Consider the following 15294-nt stretch of genomic DNA (forward strand, 5'->3'; position numbering starts at 1 on the left):
GAGCCGGGTGACTCACATCTCTGGCAATCGAGGTTGCCTTGCGGGAGGGAGTGTGCTCATGCGTGTCAGTGAGGGGAAAGAGGAAGAAGGCCAGCTCTCATGCTTCGTTTTTGGTTTTGCATGCATGGACGGAGACGAGAGAGAAGGCGACTGACGATCAAGTATTGGCAAATATGCGCGGGACCGCACAAACCCTTTTGGGCCTGCTTGCCGCCTTGCTCTTGGACGTACAAGGTACAACGTTTGGCTCGCAATCGATTGCAACGCTGTCTTTTGCCGTTTGATTATTATCGTCTTCGAGCGCATCGAGCAAAATGTCTTTGATAGAAAAAAAAGGACTTTGTGATTTCTCCGGGGATGACGCCAAATGGACAAAGTTTCCAGCAAATGTGCACGTATGCATGTGCTCTGTGATCGAGCCGCTCGCTTCACTTGCGGCCACAGAAAACATCTTGATGATTGGAATGAGGAAACGATGAGCGGCGGGCCCTCATGCTTTCATCGACTGCAATCGGGACCCGATCCGGCCACGTTCGGCGGCGCTAAAAACACCTTTGCCGGATTTTTCCGGTGACATTTGCTTCATCTGGATTTACATTTTGAAACGGCGACACGCTCTAACATTGAATTGGCACGGCTTTGCTCCCAGATGCCTAATCTGGATCAGATCTGGTTTCAAACACAATCTGATATAAACACAGCAATATTGTCCGTCAGCCGCCCCCGGCGCGTCTTAAATCACTTCCAAATACTAGGTCATCGAGATTCGATTTGCTCCAAATGCGTTTTACGTGTAACATTAGCATGGCTTCTAAATAATCGTCGGAACAAATTGTCCATCCGTCTTTTCAAAAGTTTTAATGGGCTTACTAAAAATGAGCAGGAAACGTCGACCGCAGAGAAAAGGAAGAAGCCTGCGGCCGTCTCATGGTGCGTCTCCTTTTCTTACACTACAAAGTTGTGGTCATGCATGTCGATGAGGCAAAGAGGAAGAAGCTCTGAGACGGTCGGCCTAGTAGTCACTGTGTGCCATTCTGGATCAGATCTGCATTCAAATGCAGTTGGACAACAAATTGGGAGTTTTGAGTGCCCGTACCTTGATCCAAGAGTACATTTGCATGCTTTTCAGTGCTGGCGACGGATGGCTGGGGAGGGCGCTACACTTCCAACGCCGTCTGTGGCCTGGAGGGAAGCACGGTGGAGCTCCGGTGCACCTTCTGGCACCCGCCAACCGACGACGGCCAAAACATTTACACAACGGAGACTTGGTGGCACAAAGAGACCTGGTGGCCACCTGGAAAGCAGCCCACAGATTTGCGTTTGGACCCCCAATACTCCGGTCGACTGCGCTTTGACTGCCAACAGTACTGGTGCAAGTTGTTCATCCGGGAGCTGAGACAAAGCGACGCCGGCGAGTACTTATTCAGATTCGTCACGTCACGTGGAAGAGGCTTCAACGTCAGGCCTGGAGTCACTCTGAGTGTCTTTGGTATGGATTCTTACTCCGATGAATGGAACGCGCGCAGCTTTTGGCGCATCCCTGCGGGAAAGTCCCGCGAGGTCAAATGTGTGAGCGAGCGCCAGCCTGGAATGTCAGAACGCAGACCAAAGCTCTTGCGCGCTGCCCTGTGACTGCACACATTGCACACATTGCACACACGCAAAAATGAAGCGGCTCGGCGGGAATGCAATACAACACATTTACAATGAAATTGTTTGACGCTCTTCTCGACTAATTCAGATCTCAGCGTACAAAAGACGGGGAGAAGACTCATGTGTGAGAGCACGTGCCCTCTGGGGGCTTCTCCTCCATTCATCTGGTACGAGAATGGAGAGAAAATCAATGGTGTGTCTCCCCAATTCCACGATTATTCCAGCTCCCAAAACAGCTACGCATGTGCTCTACGAGACTATGAGCAGCTTGCATCTCCTCCCGTGTGTGAGTCAGCGACTCCCGCCACTACGGTCCGTAGCACCTAGCTCCTTGCTAAAGCTAAAATGTTGTTCCATCTTGCAGGTGTGCCAGGTTACACCTATTGCTACAAGGTGGTTTACAACAGCAGACGCATGTGCGCCCTCAAAGGCTCGACAGTGGACATCGGGTGCTCTTACAGCTCCTACAGAGAGGTTGAGTCCGAATTCTGGTACACAGCCCAATCACAACCTCGGGACCTTACGTCGGACAACCGCTATAACGGTCGTGTCGAGTTGCCTCGATCAGCAGCTGGACAATCGACTCTGAGAATCAATGACGTGACGGAGAGCGATTCTGCTGAGTATCGCTTTAAATTCTACACATCAACTTTTGAATGGAGGAGTCGTTTGCCGGGAACCACTTTGACAGTCGCAGGTAACAGCGAAACGTAGGAGAGAACATTTACTGGGGACTATCAGTCCCAAAGACAAGGGGCAGGTCCACTTGAGGTTCTTGGCAACAAAAGTAAAGATGGAGATTTGGTTTCGGGGATGTCAGAATTTGAACGCATTTCACTTCTGTGATGCTCTTTCAAGCCCCTCCCTCCCTCCCATTGATTGCCTGGACGCACCTTTTGCCTCCAGCTGCGCAGGTGCAGGTGACAAACGTCAGAGGTGAAAGTGATGACGTCATCGCTCAGCTGGCGTGTCACACGACATGCAACCTGGAAGTTCCTTGGTCCTTTTGCTGGTTCGTGAATGGACGCCAAGAGGGCAACTGCGAATCTTCCCAGACGGCCAAACCTCGGGAAATCACTTTACATCCCGGAGACTACGTCACCTGTGCTGAGGAAAGCAATCCGCTCAGCATCTCTCCTCGTCTGTGTGAGGGATTTTTGTCTTTTACTCATTCTGTTCACTAAACCGGCCCACTGAGCAATCGATGGATTTATTGTCAATATCCATCCGTTTTCATGACCGACCGCTTCATCTTGATTATTTACCTTGGTCACTTGGCATTGGGGGCAGCTCAGTGTGCTCGAGTCATTACTGCCACCCGCAGGACAGCCATTGAACAGCATTACGGTCATGACTTGTCTACCCTCGACTGAGTGACATTCTCTCCCACCACCTTCTTCCCTCCTCGTTCAGATGCTCTGACGGCCCCCTCAGTGTCCCAGAGTGCCTCGGGTGATATCTCGAAGGGTCAGCAGCTGACTCTGACCTGCACATTCGACCCGTCTGCATGTACGGGACGTCCCGCATGTACATACCGGTGGTTTAAGGAGACCGGAAACTCGGGTCATCAAAATGTGTTTGACGAAGCTGTCCTGGTCTTCCCATCCATCAAGTCTTCAGACTCTGCGGAATATTATTGTACCGTGGCAAATGAGCTGGGGGAGAAGCAGTCAGAACGCATCAAAGTCAATGTGACATGTAAGTAGAGTACCTCACGTGCTGGACTCGTTTAGGACTCGTCGTTGAGGCCAATTGTGCTCCTCAGATCCTCCGGAGGACGTTGCTTTGGAGGCCATTCCATCAGCAGTCCCTTGGGAGGGACAGTCTGTGAATCTAAAGTGCAGCAGTAACACTAATCAAAAGGCTAACTACGCGTTTTACAAGGACGACGAACCGCTGGGCCGGGAGCCGCGAGAATTTTTCAACTTCAGTTCTATCAGCCCTGAAGATGCCGGAAGCTTCCACTGCCAGGCCTGCAATGAATACGGATGCGTCAATTCTACAAAGGTTCTCCTAGACGTCGTATGTAAGTGGACAAAGTGGAGCTGGAGACCAGCTGAGTCAATCTCCAGACTTAAACCCTAGCGAGCGTGCCTTGCGTTGACGTTCCGTTGAGCTTTTATGCCAACCGCTTGGTTGTGTTCTTTGAAATCATCCAATGTATGGAAAGCGTTTTCGCCCTAGACGGTCCTCGGCCGCCCAAGGTGTCAGCCGCACCCTCGGGTTCTGTCGGCGTGGGCTCTTGGGTCAGCCTGAGCTGCAGCAGTGATGCCAACCCCAACGCTAGCTACATTTGGTACCGCGAGAACTCTCCCGTATCCGACATGGCCGTCTTCAACATCAGCGACTACCGAGCGGAGCTCCACGGCGAATATCGCTGCCAAGCCTGGAACCGAATGGGGAGCCGGAACGCCACGCTGCGGCTCTCCACCAAGGCCAGTAAGTTACGGTTCTGTTGGTTCTGTTCTGCATTGTCAGCTTTGCTTTTCTTTTTTCTTTTCATAAGTGTATCGTTCCGCTTGGTCAGGTCCACTGAAGGTGATGACGGTGGTTTGCGTGCTGGCTGGCTTGCTACTCCTCTTCCTGATTCTTGTCGCCGCCCTGCTGCTCAGGTGGGTTCCATTTCTTTTTAAGTTTATTTACACATGGTTAGGGAATTTTAAAAATTGAAATAGTGTATTCAAAAGACTATTTTAAAAAGAAGTGAATGTTTCTAAATTTAGGACGAATACAAATGACAAAATAATGATCAGAATATAAAGATGCCAATTCATGAAAAATATTTCGTTTCAAATGTTTTGTGGACAAAGGTGTTCATTTCATTTTGTGTTTGTTTGCTATTTTAGGAAAAAGATGGCACCAGCAGCTCAGGTGAAAAAAACTTGCACGACATCATGTATATATTATTTAGATATGACTAAAAATGTCAAAACTGTTCATGTTACTCGAGATTTTGTAACTCTATTTTGTCACAACAGTTGAAATACTTTTAAGAAAATGAAAAAAGTCTTAAAATCATGACACACTGTGACTTGAAATGAAAAGAGATGTGTTTTGGAAGCTGTGAAGAAGACGTGAAAATGTTACCAAGTTAAAAAAGAGAAAAAGTGTAAACCTGACCGATAATTTGCCCAGCAAAACGCAAGCGCAGCAGACAGCGGGGGCGGTCCAGACGAACGGGTGTACTGCACGCTGGCTTTCTCCGAAGACAGCAGGGACGGTCCGGACGAACGGGTGTACTCCACGCTGGCTTTCTCTGAGCCCGATGCCATCTACTCCAACGTCGCCCGGGCCGAGAGGCGCCAGAGCGAGGATCGGGACGAGGGAGTGGAGTAGAGTGCCGTCAACTGCCGCGCCTCCAGGTGACTTTCAATTTGGCTGAAAATACCTATCAGCCATGACATGTCCCCGACCAAAAAAAAAAAAAAATCCTCTTCAATATACCTGCAAAAATATAACCACTTCACCTTTCCCAAAACAAAAAATGGGGTGGTCTTACTGGATGGTCTCTCTGGTTGTCTCCACCCGCAGGCCCGGGCCGGAAGCTGGAGCGGACGCCGACGTGTGCGGCGCGCTGTACAGCACCGTGCAGTTAAATCGCATCTGACCCGAGCGAGCGAGCGAGCGAGCGAGCTTAGCCTTGGCAGCCAAAACGTCAAGCCAGTTTCATCTCTTTTTAAAGCCTTTCGAGATACTGTATACAATATGAATACTGTCATCAATATTTTTCACTCCAGCCAGCCAAAAAAATGGTTCTTCTTATGAGGGGGGGAAAAAACATTTCAAGCTTTTAGGAAAAGTTGTCATTTAAAAAGATTTCAAGGTGGTTTTAAAGTGGTCATCAGATAAGGTTCACTTGCCGTCAGAGTCCGAGTCACTGTAACAGGGCACCAGGGAGCCGGAACCCGTGTCCTGCTCAGCCCTCGATGGCGCCGGCTCCCGGGCGTCTGACTTCCTGCGGATCAGGGGGGTCCGCGGGGCGCCCAGCGCTTTGGCCACGGCCGCCTCCTTGGCCTGCAGGCCCAGCTTGTGGAGCAGAGCCCCGGAGGCGCTTGCGGCCGAGGCGCTAGTGGTGCCCCCTGGAGGGGAGCTGAACCAGGAGCGTGTGGAGATCTCCTGCCGTTTGCTGCGTTGCTTGTCCTCGTAAGCTGAGTGCGAGCACACGAATAAATAAGCGACTTTGACGTAGCGCAGGATGTTTGCGGCAGTTGTAAAGGTGAAGCATTTCATTCAAGTCAGAATCTTAATAGAGAAGAATGAGAATGCTTGTGTTTTCCACGATACAATGAACCTTTAAAAAAAAAAAAATCCTCAACTATGGACTGTTTTATTGCTTTGGCGCCAACTTGTGGCCTATTGCTGCAATATCCTGCTCTATTGCAGCCATTTGGGGCAACTCGAGGCAATTATTGGGAGCGTCGGACAAGGCTCGGTCCTCGGCGGAAAACTTGAAAATTGCCCAAATGAGTTTGTGTGTGTTTTGGAAACTCACAGTCAGGCGGCGTCTGTAAGCTGAGCAGCGCCGCCAGCCTCTTGTCCTCCTCGCGCTCAGGCAAGAGCGCGATGCTCAGGTTGGTCCTCGCCCTCACCGCGTCATCCTTCTCCTCTTTCTCCACAATCACCTTCTTCTCCAACTGCGGCGTAAAGGTACAGCGCTACCTCAGCGTACATTCTTTTTTTCCCCCCCAGACCCAAGCACTCGACACAAATAGTGCTTTGCCGAATGACAACGTTTGTTGGAAAGCGTGCGTGTGCGAGCTTTGGCGGAGGACGACCGAAATGTGAGAATCTTGACTGCTAAGAGGCAGAAATTCTTTGATTATCCATGACTGACTCATTAGGCCACGTCCCTTCAAGGCGGCACACGCCCAAGGCAGGAAGACTGCTCGTCTTTACCCTGAACTTCCTGCGCAAGGCGCTGTTCAGCTGGAAGTCGTCCTTCCATGCAGCCTGGTAGTCCTGCAGCTCCACAAGTGAAGGAAGAGCCTTGTTGAGCTTCTCCTTGTCCTTGCCGCCGTGGTCCAGCTTGAACATGGCGTCCGTCTCCAGCTTCTCCTTCTCTTCTCGCTCTGGCGGGAAGACAGCGACCACACTACATTCATGTTGGCCTTGTCTTTCTGTGCTTCTGTCTTTCCTTCCTTGCCTGCTTCATTCTGACATCCTCCCTCAAGTCCTGCCCTCCTTCCTTCCTTCCTTCCTTCCTTCTATCTATCTTCCCCTTCTCCCCTCCCATCCCGTCTTTCGTTCCTGGTCGCACCTGTGTTCTCTCCCTCTCGACAAGCGTGTCAAATGCTTGCAAAAAGTGCCACTCAAGTACCAGTGGTGAGTATCTGCTCGTTTTCGGCCATGTCCCATCGCTCCTCCTTCCTGCTGGCGCCGCTGACGATGACGTAGTCGCAGGCGGCCGGGTCCGTCTGCATCTCGATGTAGTTGACGCACAGGTGGCACTTCATACGGAATCTGCCGGGCAGGGATTTCAATTAGGGTTAAGCTTCACGATTACATTTATTTCATTGGCGTTGCGCCCCTTTGCACTCACCTGTAGATGGGCGTCGTAAAGTAGTTGCCCACTTTCTTCTTCTCCGCATTGTACCGGACGCCTGAAGGACAATCCACCGTGAGGACGGACGGGGCCGGATCGTGAAGAAAAAAAATAAACAAAAGGTATAGTGCATACGTACCCATGCCGATGTGGTTCTTGCAGCCGTCACACCAAATATTGTACGGCATTTCAAACCTGCAAACAGAAAGAAAAAAAAAAATCAATAACTTGGACCACGATGTGCCAAACGTGGGTGGTCGTTGAATCAAACGGAGGCTTCGGAGTCACGGAAAATGCCTTTTAGGAACAACGCCAGGTGACCATATGAAGAGCATTTCCGATGCCTTTGGGTATGGACAAACCTGATGATGAGGATGCCTTGGGATAGCTTCCTGGCCCGCTCCCGCAGGGCGTGCGTTTTGTGGTAGCCATTGAGAGAGCCGTGCTGGATACGAGAAACAAACAAATGTCCAGTCGATGCAACAAACAAAACAACAACAACAACAACATCTTGGTCACCTTAGCCGGATCAAAGTCCGGCGGGTAGTACTTGTTTGTTCCTTTTCGTTCTCCCTACAAGACAACATAAGAGAGTTTGTAGTGTTGGAAAAGATCCACACTTGGCTGGAGCGTGACGCCCGCCCCTCTCACCATGTTGACGACGACGACACCTCTGCACGGCTCACAGATTCAGTCTACGTTTAGAAAGAAAGGAAGGTTGTTAGTACTTGTGAGTCATAATGAGCCAGAAGGTGTTGAGACGGGAATTCTGGCTGGGGTGCACCTTTTAGGACAGCCAACAGACTCAAAACATAATTTAGACTCGTTACAATTATTGGGCGGCTACAGAGTGTTTGTTTACTGTAGATGAGAATAGCTATGATATTGTAGCGTTTCAATGACTCAGGCACGTCACCCTAACTGGCTCTTTATTCCACGCACCAAAGAGGAGTTCGAACATCCGCGCTCGGAGACAACAATAGAATGAGAATAATTGTCAATTTTGGCTATGTGAAGCCCTTTGAGACTGTCTGTGATTTAGGGCTATACAAATAAACTTGACTTGACTTAACAAAGTCAGTCATTGTCGCGACTAAATGACGAGTTTAGGATGGTAACATGAATGATATTTAAAGCAACACAAATAAAACCTTTCGGCTGACATCTAACGTCAACACGGCGAGCAGTGAACAAACACGCTAACCGAATTCTCAATGTGATTGTGGCGCAAATGCGAGATTACTTTCGAGCCATAGGCCAACTTTTAAAGCTCGTTTAGGTGTAATATTAAGTTGAAATACTTACAAATGATGATGTAAACGACCAGCAGGCGCTAAGAGATGTTTTGTGAAACTGTTGAACGTCGCGGCTAACTAGCTTTAGCTAGCTTTAGCTAGCTGACTTCACACGATGTCCTCCAAACGTCACGAAAGGTTTCTTCAATAAGAGCAGGAAAAGAAAAGGAAAAAACGGCAGCTTTACTGGTCCGAAAGGCCTTTGTACTACGAGTACGTTCAAGTTCACTTGAGTTGATTCTCACCCCTTTATAAACGCGAACGTTTTAGAGAGACTCATAGCAGCCGTAAATTGTGTCATGTCGCAAATGTGTAGGCATCCTTACACATCCTTAACGCCTGACACGTGAACGCGGTCGAAGGAATTGGTGATATGATCATTCACCAACACGATTTCACTTTGAAATCTTGTCTTTTGGGTCGTCTTCGGGTTGTGCCTGACGACGCCGCCGTAAATCGCCGTGTATTGTCGCAACTCCCGGTGTTTTCAAAACAGTCCAATGTCTGTGTTCCTTTTCAACGCTCAATGGGCGTAAAGGGGTCGTACATTCCTTAAATCACTGACATGATTAGGGACTTGTTTTTTTTCCTCTCACTTCTTTCTATTTTGTTTTTATTGATCGTAGTAAGTGCGTCTACGGCCTCTCTTCTTCACAAAACATCTCTGGCAAGTGACGTTTAGCGGAATTGACGACACGCGCAACAATAAACGGAGGATTGTGGGAAGGAAGACATGGCGCCCAGCGTGGCAATGTGTGAGTAGTGAGTCGGGTCGAGTAGAGTAGAGTAGAGTAGACCTTTCACCGGTGATCGATGGAGGGAGCCGCGCAGCCGCGCAAGCGCTACATCTGCTCATTTCTGCCGTGCACGGCGGCCTACGACAAGCAATGGAAGCTGGACGCCCACCTCTGCTCGCACACCGGCGTCCGGCCGCACGCCTGTCCGCAAGAAGACTGCGCAAAGTCCTTCTGCACCCCGCACCACCTGGCCCGCCACCAGCTCACCCACAGCGGCCTGCGCCCCTTCCCGTGCACGGCGGAGGGTTGCAAGGAAGCTTTCAGCACCAAGTCTGGCCGCGCGCGGCACTTCGGCCGCATGCACGCCGTTCGGTCGGAGAGCAAGTTGTACGCGTGCACGGCGGACGGCTGCGACGCCGCGTTCAAAAAGCACCAGCAGCTCAAGGCGCACATGAGCGAGAGCCACCACACGCACTTGCCCGCCTACGCCTGCACGCACGACGGCTGCGGCTTACGATTCAACTTCCCGAGCCGCCTCAAGCGACACCTCAAGGTCAGTGGCGGGAAGGGACAAAGAGGGGAAAGCCAACCCCGTGTTATGTTCCGGACACGATGAATCGGTACTACCTCTAGAGAAATGAAGCTACTTGACCCGCTTCCATTCACTTCGTTTCTTGGCTGAAAGATGGGAACCATCAGACAGACGGGCTCGTGGAAATGTTGGATACGCTGTCAACGATGTTGACCGTGCTCATTTGTTGTTGTTGTTGGTGTTGTTGACCTAGTTCTACTGGAGCACTAAAGGCTTTGCTGTCTGTCCAAGGTTCATCAAGGCTACCCCTGCAACCAGCCGGGCTGTACCTTCACAGGCGCCACCTGGACTGAGTTTGTGAGGCACCGCAAGGCGCAGCACCAAACTCGAGTGTTTTGTCCGGAATGCGGCAAGGCTTTCCGCGACTCCTGGTTCCTGGAGCAGCACGGGCGCGTGCATGCCGACACGCGGCAGGTGTACCGGTGCTTGCGAGACCACTGCGGCCGCACCTTCACCACCCCTTTCAACCTGCAGAGCCACTTGCGCTCCTTTCACGACGGGCTGCGACCCTTCGCCTGCGACCACCCGGGCTGCGGCCGGACCTTCGCCATGAAGCAGAGTCTACGGCGCCACGGCGTCGTACACGACCCGCAGCGGAAGAAGATGGCGCGGCCCAAGAGGAGGTCGAGATCTCTGATGTCCCGCTTGAGCGGGTGCAGCGACCGGGTGGCTGAAGGGAAGGCGTCCGAGACCCGGGAGGCGTCCGAGGCCCGGGATGCTCCTGAGCCGCTGGAGCTGCTCCATCTCCTGCGGGACACGGCCCTGTTGGGTGAAAACCCTCAGGAACTGCCGGCGGCGCCGACGTCGCCGCTCATGCTGTAGATGAACCCTTCTGAAAGTTAATACATCCTCACTAGAGTGTTCACTGACCGGCCCCTCCCAATGGCGTGCTGGCTAATCGGGAGAGTCGGAACTTTTCCCAGAGGGCCGCTCCAATGTGGGGCCATCCTTTTATAGGCTACAAGTGAAGTTGCATTCATGTTTATCATTCAATTCCTTTTCACCATATTAGGACCTACAACACCTCCAGCACTCATTGAAATTGGTCGAGTCCGATTGAGCTCGTGCGCCTGGATGATGACGCCAGTTGAAAGGAAAACGCTTCAATATGGGGCCGGGCAGTTCCAAATAAAGCGTCATATCATAGAAGTGAATAATGACATTAAAAACACATTGCTTCTAGTGTGGCTCGTTTTTCACCCACTTATGGAAGAGTGCAGGCTCCACCCACTTGTGCATGTTGGACGCTTAGCGTGTTTCTCATGGCCACCGAATGGCAATTCTTGATCAGCTTTTCAATTGATGGGCCAACGGAGGGTTTTTTGGAACGCTATGAACAAAAGGGGAGTCGGTGGGAAGTGGTGCATGGAAGGCAAAACAACATTTATACTTGTCATTGGATGAAATGTGCCACATGGTCCACCAGCGTCCAATCACATCAAGTCTCCCTTGATCTTCTGCGAATGTGATGCCATTCGTACAAATCTGTCGCGGTGGCTCAAGGTGGTTCGTTGGAGCAAAAGGGAAAAAGTCCACACGTGTGCAGGCGCTATATCGCGGCGCCGTCGTCGTTTGCGTCGGGATCTTCCGGCTCGGCCGCCCACACTTGGACGCGGCCTTCGCTGGCGGTGAGGAGACGCGGCTGCGTTGGATGGAAGGACAACGACTGGACCACCGCCTTGCCCACGAGAAGCTTCACTGACAGACAACCCTGACATGGAAATCGAGAATTCAAGTCCGTATGAGTGCTTAGGAGTTTCTAAAATTGTGCACTGGCTAACCAGGAGGTGTTTACTTTTACATTTGACTGCTTTTCGGGAGCATGTCCACTGGCGAGCGTTAACCCGGTCGCTACGAGCAACGGTTTTGCCACTGACCTCCACCAGGTCCCAGAAGTAGACGTGTCCGTCCTCGGAGCAGCTTAGCACGTGAGTGTCTTTGCAGGACAGGCAGCATTCCAGCTTGTATCCCTTCATGGTGTGTCCCGTGTACCTGCGGCGCAAAGGCACAACTGGAGACGGCCGCCCCTCCGGCACGGCTACAGAGATGGACGCCACTCACTCTCCCAGCATTTCTCCCGTACTCTTATCCAGTAGTCTGACGGTGGAGTCCAGGCTGGAGCTGAGCGTGCACTGGCCGTCCTGAGTGAAGCATACGCACGTGATGGGACCTGAACGAAAACACGTGCGGCAAAATGATACGGTCGGTGACAAAACGACAGCGAGACGAGCGCAAAGATGTCTGACTGTTGACGAAGTCCACGTGGAGCTCTCCCATCCTCAGGTCGTAACGTCTCACTCGGCCGTCGACGGACCTGAACGCAATTGTCGACAATGTTAAAACAAAGTTGCTTTTATGGCTTTGCATGTGAAGCGTCCTCGCGGTGTTCTTTTTGGGGGTTTTCTTGCACCGGCCGGCCGGCATCGGGCTTGTGAAAACACCCACCCGGTGAGCAGCTCGTGTTTGGACACCTTCAGGCTACTGACGCTGTCTCGCGCCTCATCCAGAACTTGGATGGGCTCGTTTTTGCGGGACCTGGTGTCCCAGCAGCGCACCGTCCCGTCCAAGGAACCTGAATCAGAGGCGAGACGCTTGGATCAGACCGGCGGCCCCGGGAGGGGGGGGGGGGGGGGGGGGGGGGGGGGGGTTTGTGGGCCTACCCGACAAGATGACAGTGGCCTCCTCGTTGAACTGCACGCAATTGATTTTCTGCGCGGTGAAACAGCAAAAGCAAAGGTCAAAGGAGAGGGGACGAAAAAGAGGGAGGCGAGGCGGAGACGTACCGCGGCGTGCCCTCGAAGTTTGCGAGCCACCTGACCCGTGGCCACGTCCCAAAGGATCACCGTCTTGTCGGAACTGCACGAGCAAATGTTGCTGTTGTCGAACGAGCTGCGCACACAAACCAGACGAGAACGACCGAGGGCGCTTCAGCTGCAGGGCTTTTTGAGCATTTTTAATCGACGTGTGTTAACAATGAATATTAACGAGCACATTCATTGGCTGACATTGGTGACTCACCTGTCGGCATCCAGCACCTCATACCCGTGGCCGCTGTAGGTCTTGAGCAGCGTCCCTCGGCTGCCGCTCCACAGCTTGAGAGACTTGTCGCCGCCGCAGGAGAGCAGATACTGGCCATCCACTGATGGAATCATGAGAAACAGAACCACGTCACACCGAGGCGCCGAGCGAGAACAAAGTGCCTTGTAAATTCCATGATCACCGTTGAAGCGCACCGCTCGGACGGCTCCCTGCTGACAGTCGATGGTTCGGAGCAGATGGTGAGGAAGCTGGGGGGTCTGAGGTTTGGGGAGAGGGAATGACATGGTGCCTCCTAGAAAAGGAAACACAGACAAGGTCAAATGACAGCAGCTGTGAGAAGAAAGTTGCAATTTTGCAAAAAGGCACCTTTGTTTTAATCGAAAAAGGTCTTAACTAAGCACTTGTTTTTAATGATCCCATTTGTAATCTTTTGAGGAAAAAAAGGACACAAAAATATTTTTGTGCACGAAAAAGTCTTTTCCTTATTATTATTGAGAACATTTGATTTCTTGCAAAATAAAGCATGTTACACAAATAATTGTTGTAGTTTAGGGCAAAAATATAAAACAAGAGAAGGAGCACTGTTTGGGGGAGGTAGGGGGTGTAAGTAACAGAGACAATCTACATTTCCATGTTTTTCTATCTTGAGGACTTGAACAAAATGGACTTTTAAAAGGAGCACTGTTTGGGGGAGGTAGGGGGTGTAAGTAACAGAGACAATCTACATTTCCATGTTTTTCTATCTTGAGGACTTGAACAAAATGGACTTTTAAAGATATACTTGGAATACTAATGATAGAGTGCATAAAAACTGGCAGCGCAGCCATGATTTAGAATGTACTTACTCCAAACCTGAGGCGTTAGAAATGGGACGTGGAGGTGAACGTAATGGCAACTGCTGCAAGTCAAAAACGACGTAAAACGTGCTCACGTATTGCTGCTTTCATTGGAAGTGACTTTGAACGCGGCAATTTAACATTGGCACGATGAAGAAACTACAAAAGCTTGCCTCGTATTCTTAGTTCCGCGGTTGGAGCGGAATATCAACGTCACTTCCGCTAGAACGCGCGGTGGCTACTGGGATAATGGCTACTTTTCAAAACAAAAGGTCACAAACGTTTCTTCCCAATTGAATGGATTCCGTTCTTAGTCTTAGCTTTTACTTTGAAGACCAAGGGAAACTCTTCTCACTTAAAGTCCATTCCCTTCCCGTACGACCGACTGCATTTCAATCATCAAGCTTCCTAAAACAATTGTGAGCGAAGTAGCACTTTGAGTGTAAGAATGTCCTCGAACAACATGGCGGATCCCAGGAGACAAAACAAGATATTGCGGTGAGTTTCTTGATGTTTTGCTCGGGTGTCGCAGCCAGCCTGCGAGTTCGGACGGATGCTAAAGGTGGCTAACTTAAGAGATGCCATCATTTGGAAATGGAATGGAACGTCAAATGTCCGCGTGATGACACACTGTGGCAGGTACAAGCCCCCCACTACGGAGTCCAATCCCACACTGGAGGACCCCACCCCGGACTACATGAACCTGCTGGGCATGATCTTCAGCATGTGTGGACTCATGCTCAAGGTGACAGACACAAACACGACAGGAACGAACACACAACACAACAGAACACAACACAACAGAACACAACAGGCGTGTGCACAACACACAAGCAGACACCAGCGGCAGCAATCCTTACGTGGAATGTTTTTGCACCTTGAAGCTGAAGTGGTGCGCATGGATCGCCGTCTACTGCTCCTTCATCAGTTTCGCCAACTCCAGAAGCTCTGAAGACACCAAACAGATGATGAGCAGCTTCATGTGAGTGATGGTTTTCAACCACACCAGATTGTTAGCGTTGGAGTGAAAAAAAGGATGATGTATTGTATATTCAAGTATAAAATGTTTGTAGTATGTGCTGATGCATGTGCTGTCCACAAATGACTTCCTTCTGATTGGCTAAGACTCACCTCACGGTTTCGGTGTTGCAGGTTGTCCATCTCGGCCGTGGTCATGTCGTACTTACAGAACCCTCAGCCCATGTCGCCGCCGTGGTAAGCGAGAAGGGGGCGCGGCCACAGAGTCGGAAGCTGTCAACAAACCGCATGGAAAGTTCAACGAAACCGAGACGAGACGAGACGAGACGAGAGGGCCGGCCGGCCGTCTCGCTTCCACCTGTTTTTGGTTCTTTGATGTTTTGCTACTTCATACATTGGAATACAAAAAATAAAATGTCACATTGGCATTGATTAAGGTTTTAAAGTGGCTATTTTTCTGGGTTTGGTTTGGAAGTAGAGTTTCAAGCAAGCAAGCGTTGTGGTTTCAAAGTAGGGTTGCAAACTAATGAAGGTTGGAAGACACGTTTGAGGTTTTAAGCTATGCTTTCTAGCCAGGTTTGAAGTATCAAACTAAGGTTTTGCCTATATGGGACAAATACAG

The 15294-nt window shown here is 50.7% G+C and overlaps 5 protein-coding genes across 10 annotated transcripts; 3 read left to right on the forward strand and 2 right to left on the reverse strand.

Moving 5' to 3' along the window:
• The first annotated feature begins 56 nt into the window (after positions 1-56).
• On the forward strand, positions 57-5357 carry LOC125968991 (B-cell receptor CD22-like). 2 transcript variants are annotated; one of them, XM_049720612.2, is made up of 12 exons: positions 57-234; positions 1130-1489; positions 1742-1939; positions 2018-2350; positions 2560-2799; positions 3067-3351; positions 3419-3679; positions 3838-4092; positions 4181-4265; positions 4500-4524; positions 4789-5015; positions 5185-5357. In XM_049720612.2, exons 1-11 carry the CDS (start codon positions 174-176, stop codon positions 4987-4989), a joined length of 2304 nt encoding a protein of 767 aa, XP_049576569.1. In that variant the 5' UTR covers positions 57-173; the 3' UTR covers positions 4990-5015; positions 5185-5357. The 2 variants fall into 2 exon arrangements, with proteins under 2 accessions (XP_049576569.1, XP_049576570.1); XM_049720613.2 differs by lacking the exon at positions 3838-4092.
• On the reverse strand, positions 5309-8958 carry yju2b (YJU2 splicing factor homolog B). 5 transcript variants are annotated; one of them, XM_049720667.2, is made up of 11 exons: positions 8817-8948; positions 8501-8632; positions 7847-7890; positions 7715-7768; positions 7558-7640; positions 7335-7390; positions 7193-7253; positions 6971-7113; positions 6550-6722; positions 6146-6287; positions 5309-5801 (listed from the first exon to the last, which is right to left on the reverse strand). In XM_049720667.2, exons 3-11 carry the CDS (start codon positions 7847-7849, stop codon positions 5506-5508), a joined length of 1011 nt encoding a protein of 336 aa, XP_049576624.1. In that variant the 5' UTR covers positions 7850-7890; positions 8501-8632; positions 8817-8948; the 3' UTR covers positions 5309-5505. The 5 variants fall into 5 exon arrangements, with proteins under 5 accessions (XP_049576624.1, XP_049576623.1, XP_049576625.1 ...); XM_049720666.2 differs by having other exon boundaries at positions 8736-8932; XM_049720668.2 differs by lacking the exon at positions 8501-8632 and having other exon boundaries at positions 8817-8958.
• A 196-nt stretch (positions 8959-9154) lies between these two features.
• LOC125969013 (transcription factor IIIA) lies at positions 9155-11001 on the forward strand. The gene is made up of 2 exons (XM_049720661.2): positions 9155-9780; positions 10051-11001. Exons 1-2 carry the CDS (start codon positions 9304-9306, stop codon positions 10639-10641), a joined length of 1068 nt encoding a protein of 355 aa, XP_049576618.1. The 5' UTR covers positions 9155-9303; the 3' UTR covers positions 10642-11001.
• A 180-nt stretch (positions 11002-11181) lies between these two features.
• wdr83 (WD repeat domain containing 83) lies at positions 11182-13895 on the reverse strand. The gene is made up of 10 exons (XM_049720673.1): positions 13704-13895; positions 13040-13150; positions 12838-12958; positions 12603-12708; positions 12480-12528; positions 12265-12391; positions 12066-12133; positions 11881-11989; positions 11697-11811; positions 11182-11530 (listed from the first exon to the last, which is right to left on the reverse strand). The coding sequence occupies exons 2-10, from the start codon at positions 13140-13142 to the stop codon at positions 11369-11371; spliced, it is 960 nt and encodes a 319-aa protein (XP_049576630.1). The 5' UTR covers positions 13143-13150; positions 13704-13895; the 3' UTR covers positions 11182-11368.
• Positions 13896-13994: 99 nt separating this feature from the next.
• On the forward strand, positions 13995-15104 carry wdr83os (WD repeat domain 83 opposite strand). The gene is made up of 4 exons (XM_049720685.2): positions 13995-14192; positions 14334-14439; positions 14579-14676; positions 14847-15104. Exons 1-4 carry the CDS (start codon positions 14143-14145, stop codon positions 14911-14913), a joined length of 321 nt encoding a protein of 106 aa, XP_049576642.1. The 5' UTR covers positions 13995-14142; the 3' UTR covers positions 14914-15104.
• Positions 15105-15294: the final 190 nt, after the last annotated feature.

This window comes from Syngnathus scovelli, chromosome 5 (genome assembly GCF_024217435.2).
Source record: "Syngnathus scovelli strain Florida chromosome 5, RoL_Ssco_1.2, whole genome shotgun sequence".
NCBI lineage: Eukaryota > Metazoa > Chordata > Actinopteri > Syngnathiformes > Syngnathidae > Syngnathus > Syngnathus scovelli.

Coding starts and splice junctions, on each gene's coding strand:
- LOC125968991 (XM_049720612.2), top strand. CDS start 174: ATGCGCGGGACCGCACAAACCCTTTTGGGCCTGCTTGCCGCCTTGCTC. Junction 3,680..3,837: donor GGTTCTCCTAGACGTCGTAT/GTAAGTGGACAA, acceptor TTTTCGCCCTAG/ACGGTCCTCGGCCGCCCAAG. Junction 4,093..4,180: donor GCGGCTCTCCACCAAGGCCA/GTAAGTTACGGT, acceptor CCGCTTGGTCAG/GTCCACTGAAGGTGATGACG.
- yju2b (XM_049720668.2), bottom strand. Junction 7,391..7,557: donor CAAGGCATCCTCATCATCAG/GTTTGTCCATAC, acceptor TTCTGTTTGCAG/GTTTGAAATGCCGTACAATA. Junction 6,723..6,970: donor CGAGCAGATACTCACCACTG/GTACTTGAGTGG, acceptor TCTTCCCGCCAG/AGCGAGAAGAGAAGGAGAAG.
- LOC125969013 (XM_049720661.2), top strand. CDS start 9,304: ATGGAGGGAGCCGCGCAGCCGCGCAAGCGCTACATCTGCTCATTTCTG. Junction 9,781..10,050: donor GCCTCAAGCGACACCTCAAG/GTCAGTGGCGGG, acceptor TGTCTGTCCAAG/GTTCATCAAGGCTACCCCTG.
- wdr83 (XM_049720673.1), bottom strand. CDS start 13,142: ATGTCATTCCCTCTCCCCAAACCTCAGACCCCCCAGCTTCCTCACCAT. Junction 12,709..12,837: donor GAGGTGCTGGATGCCGACAG/GTGAGTCACCAA, acceptor TTGTGTGCGCAG/CTCGTTCGACAACAGCAACA. Junction 11,531..11,696: donor ACTTCTGGGACCTGGTGGAG/GTCAGTGGCAAA, acceptor TTTCCATGTCAG/GGTTGTCTGTCAGTGAAGCT.
- wdr83os (XM_049720685.2), top strand. CDS start 14,143: ATGTCCTCGAACAACATGGCGGATCCCAGGAGACAAAACAAGATATTG. Junction 14,193..14,333: donor AGACAAAACAAGATATTGCG/GTGAGTTTCTTG, acceptor ACACTGTGGCAG/GTACAAGCCCCCCACTACGG. Junction 14,677..14,846: donor CAGATGATGAGCAGCTTCAT/GTGAGTGATGGT, acceptor TCGGTGTTGCAG/GTTGTCCATCTCGGCCGTGG.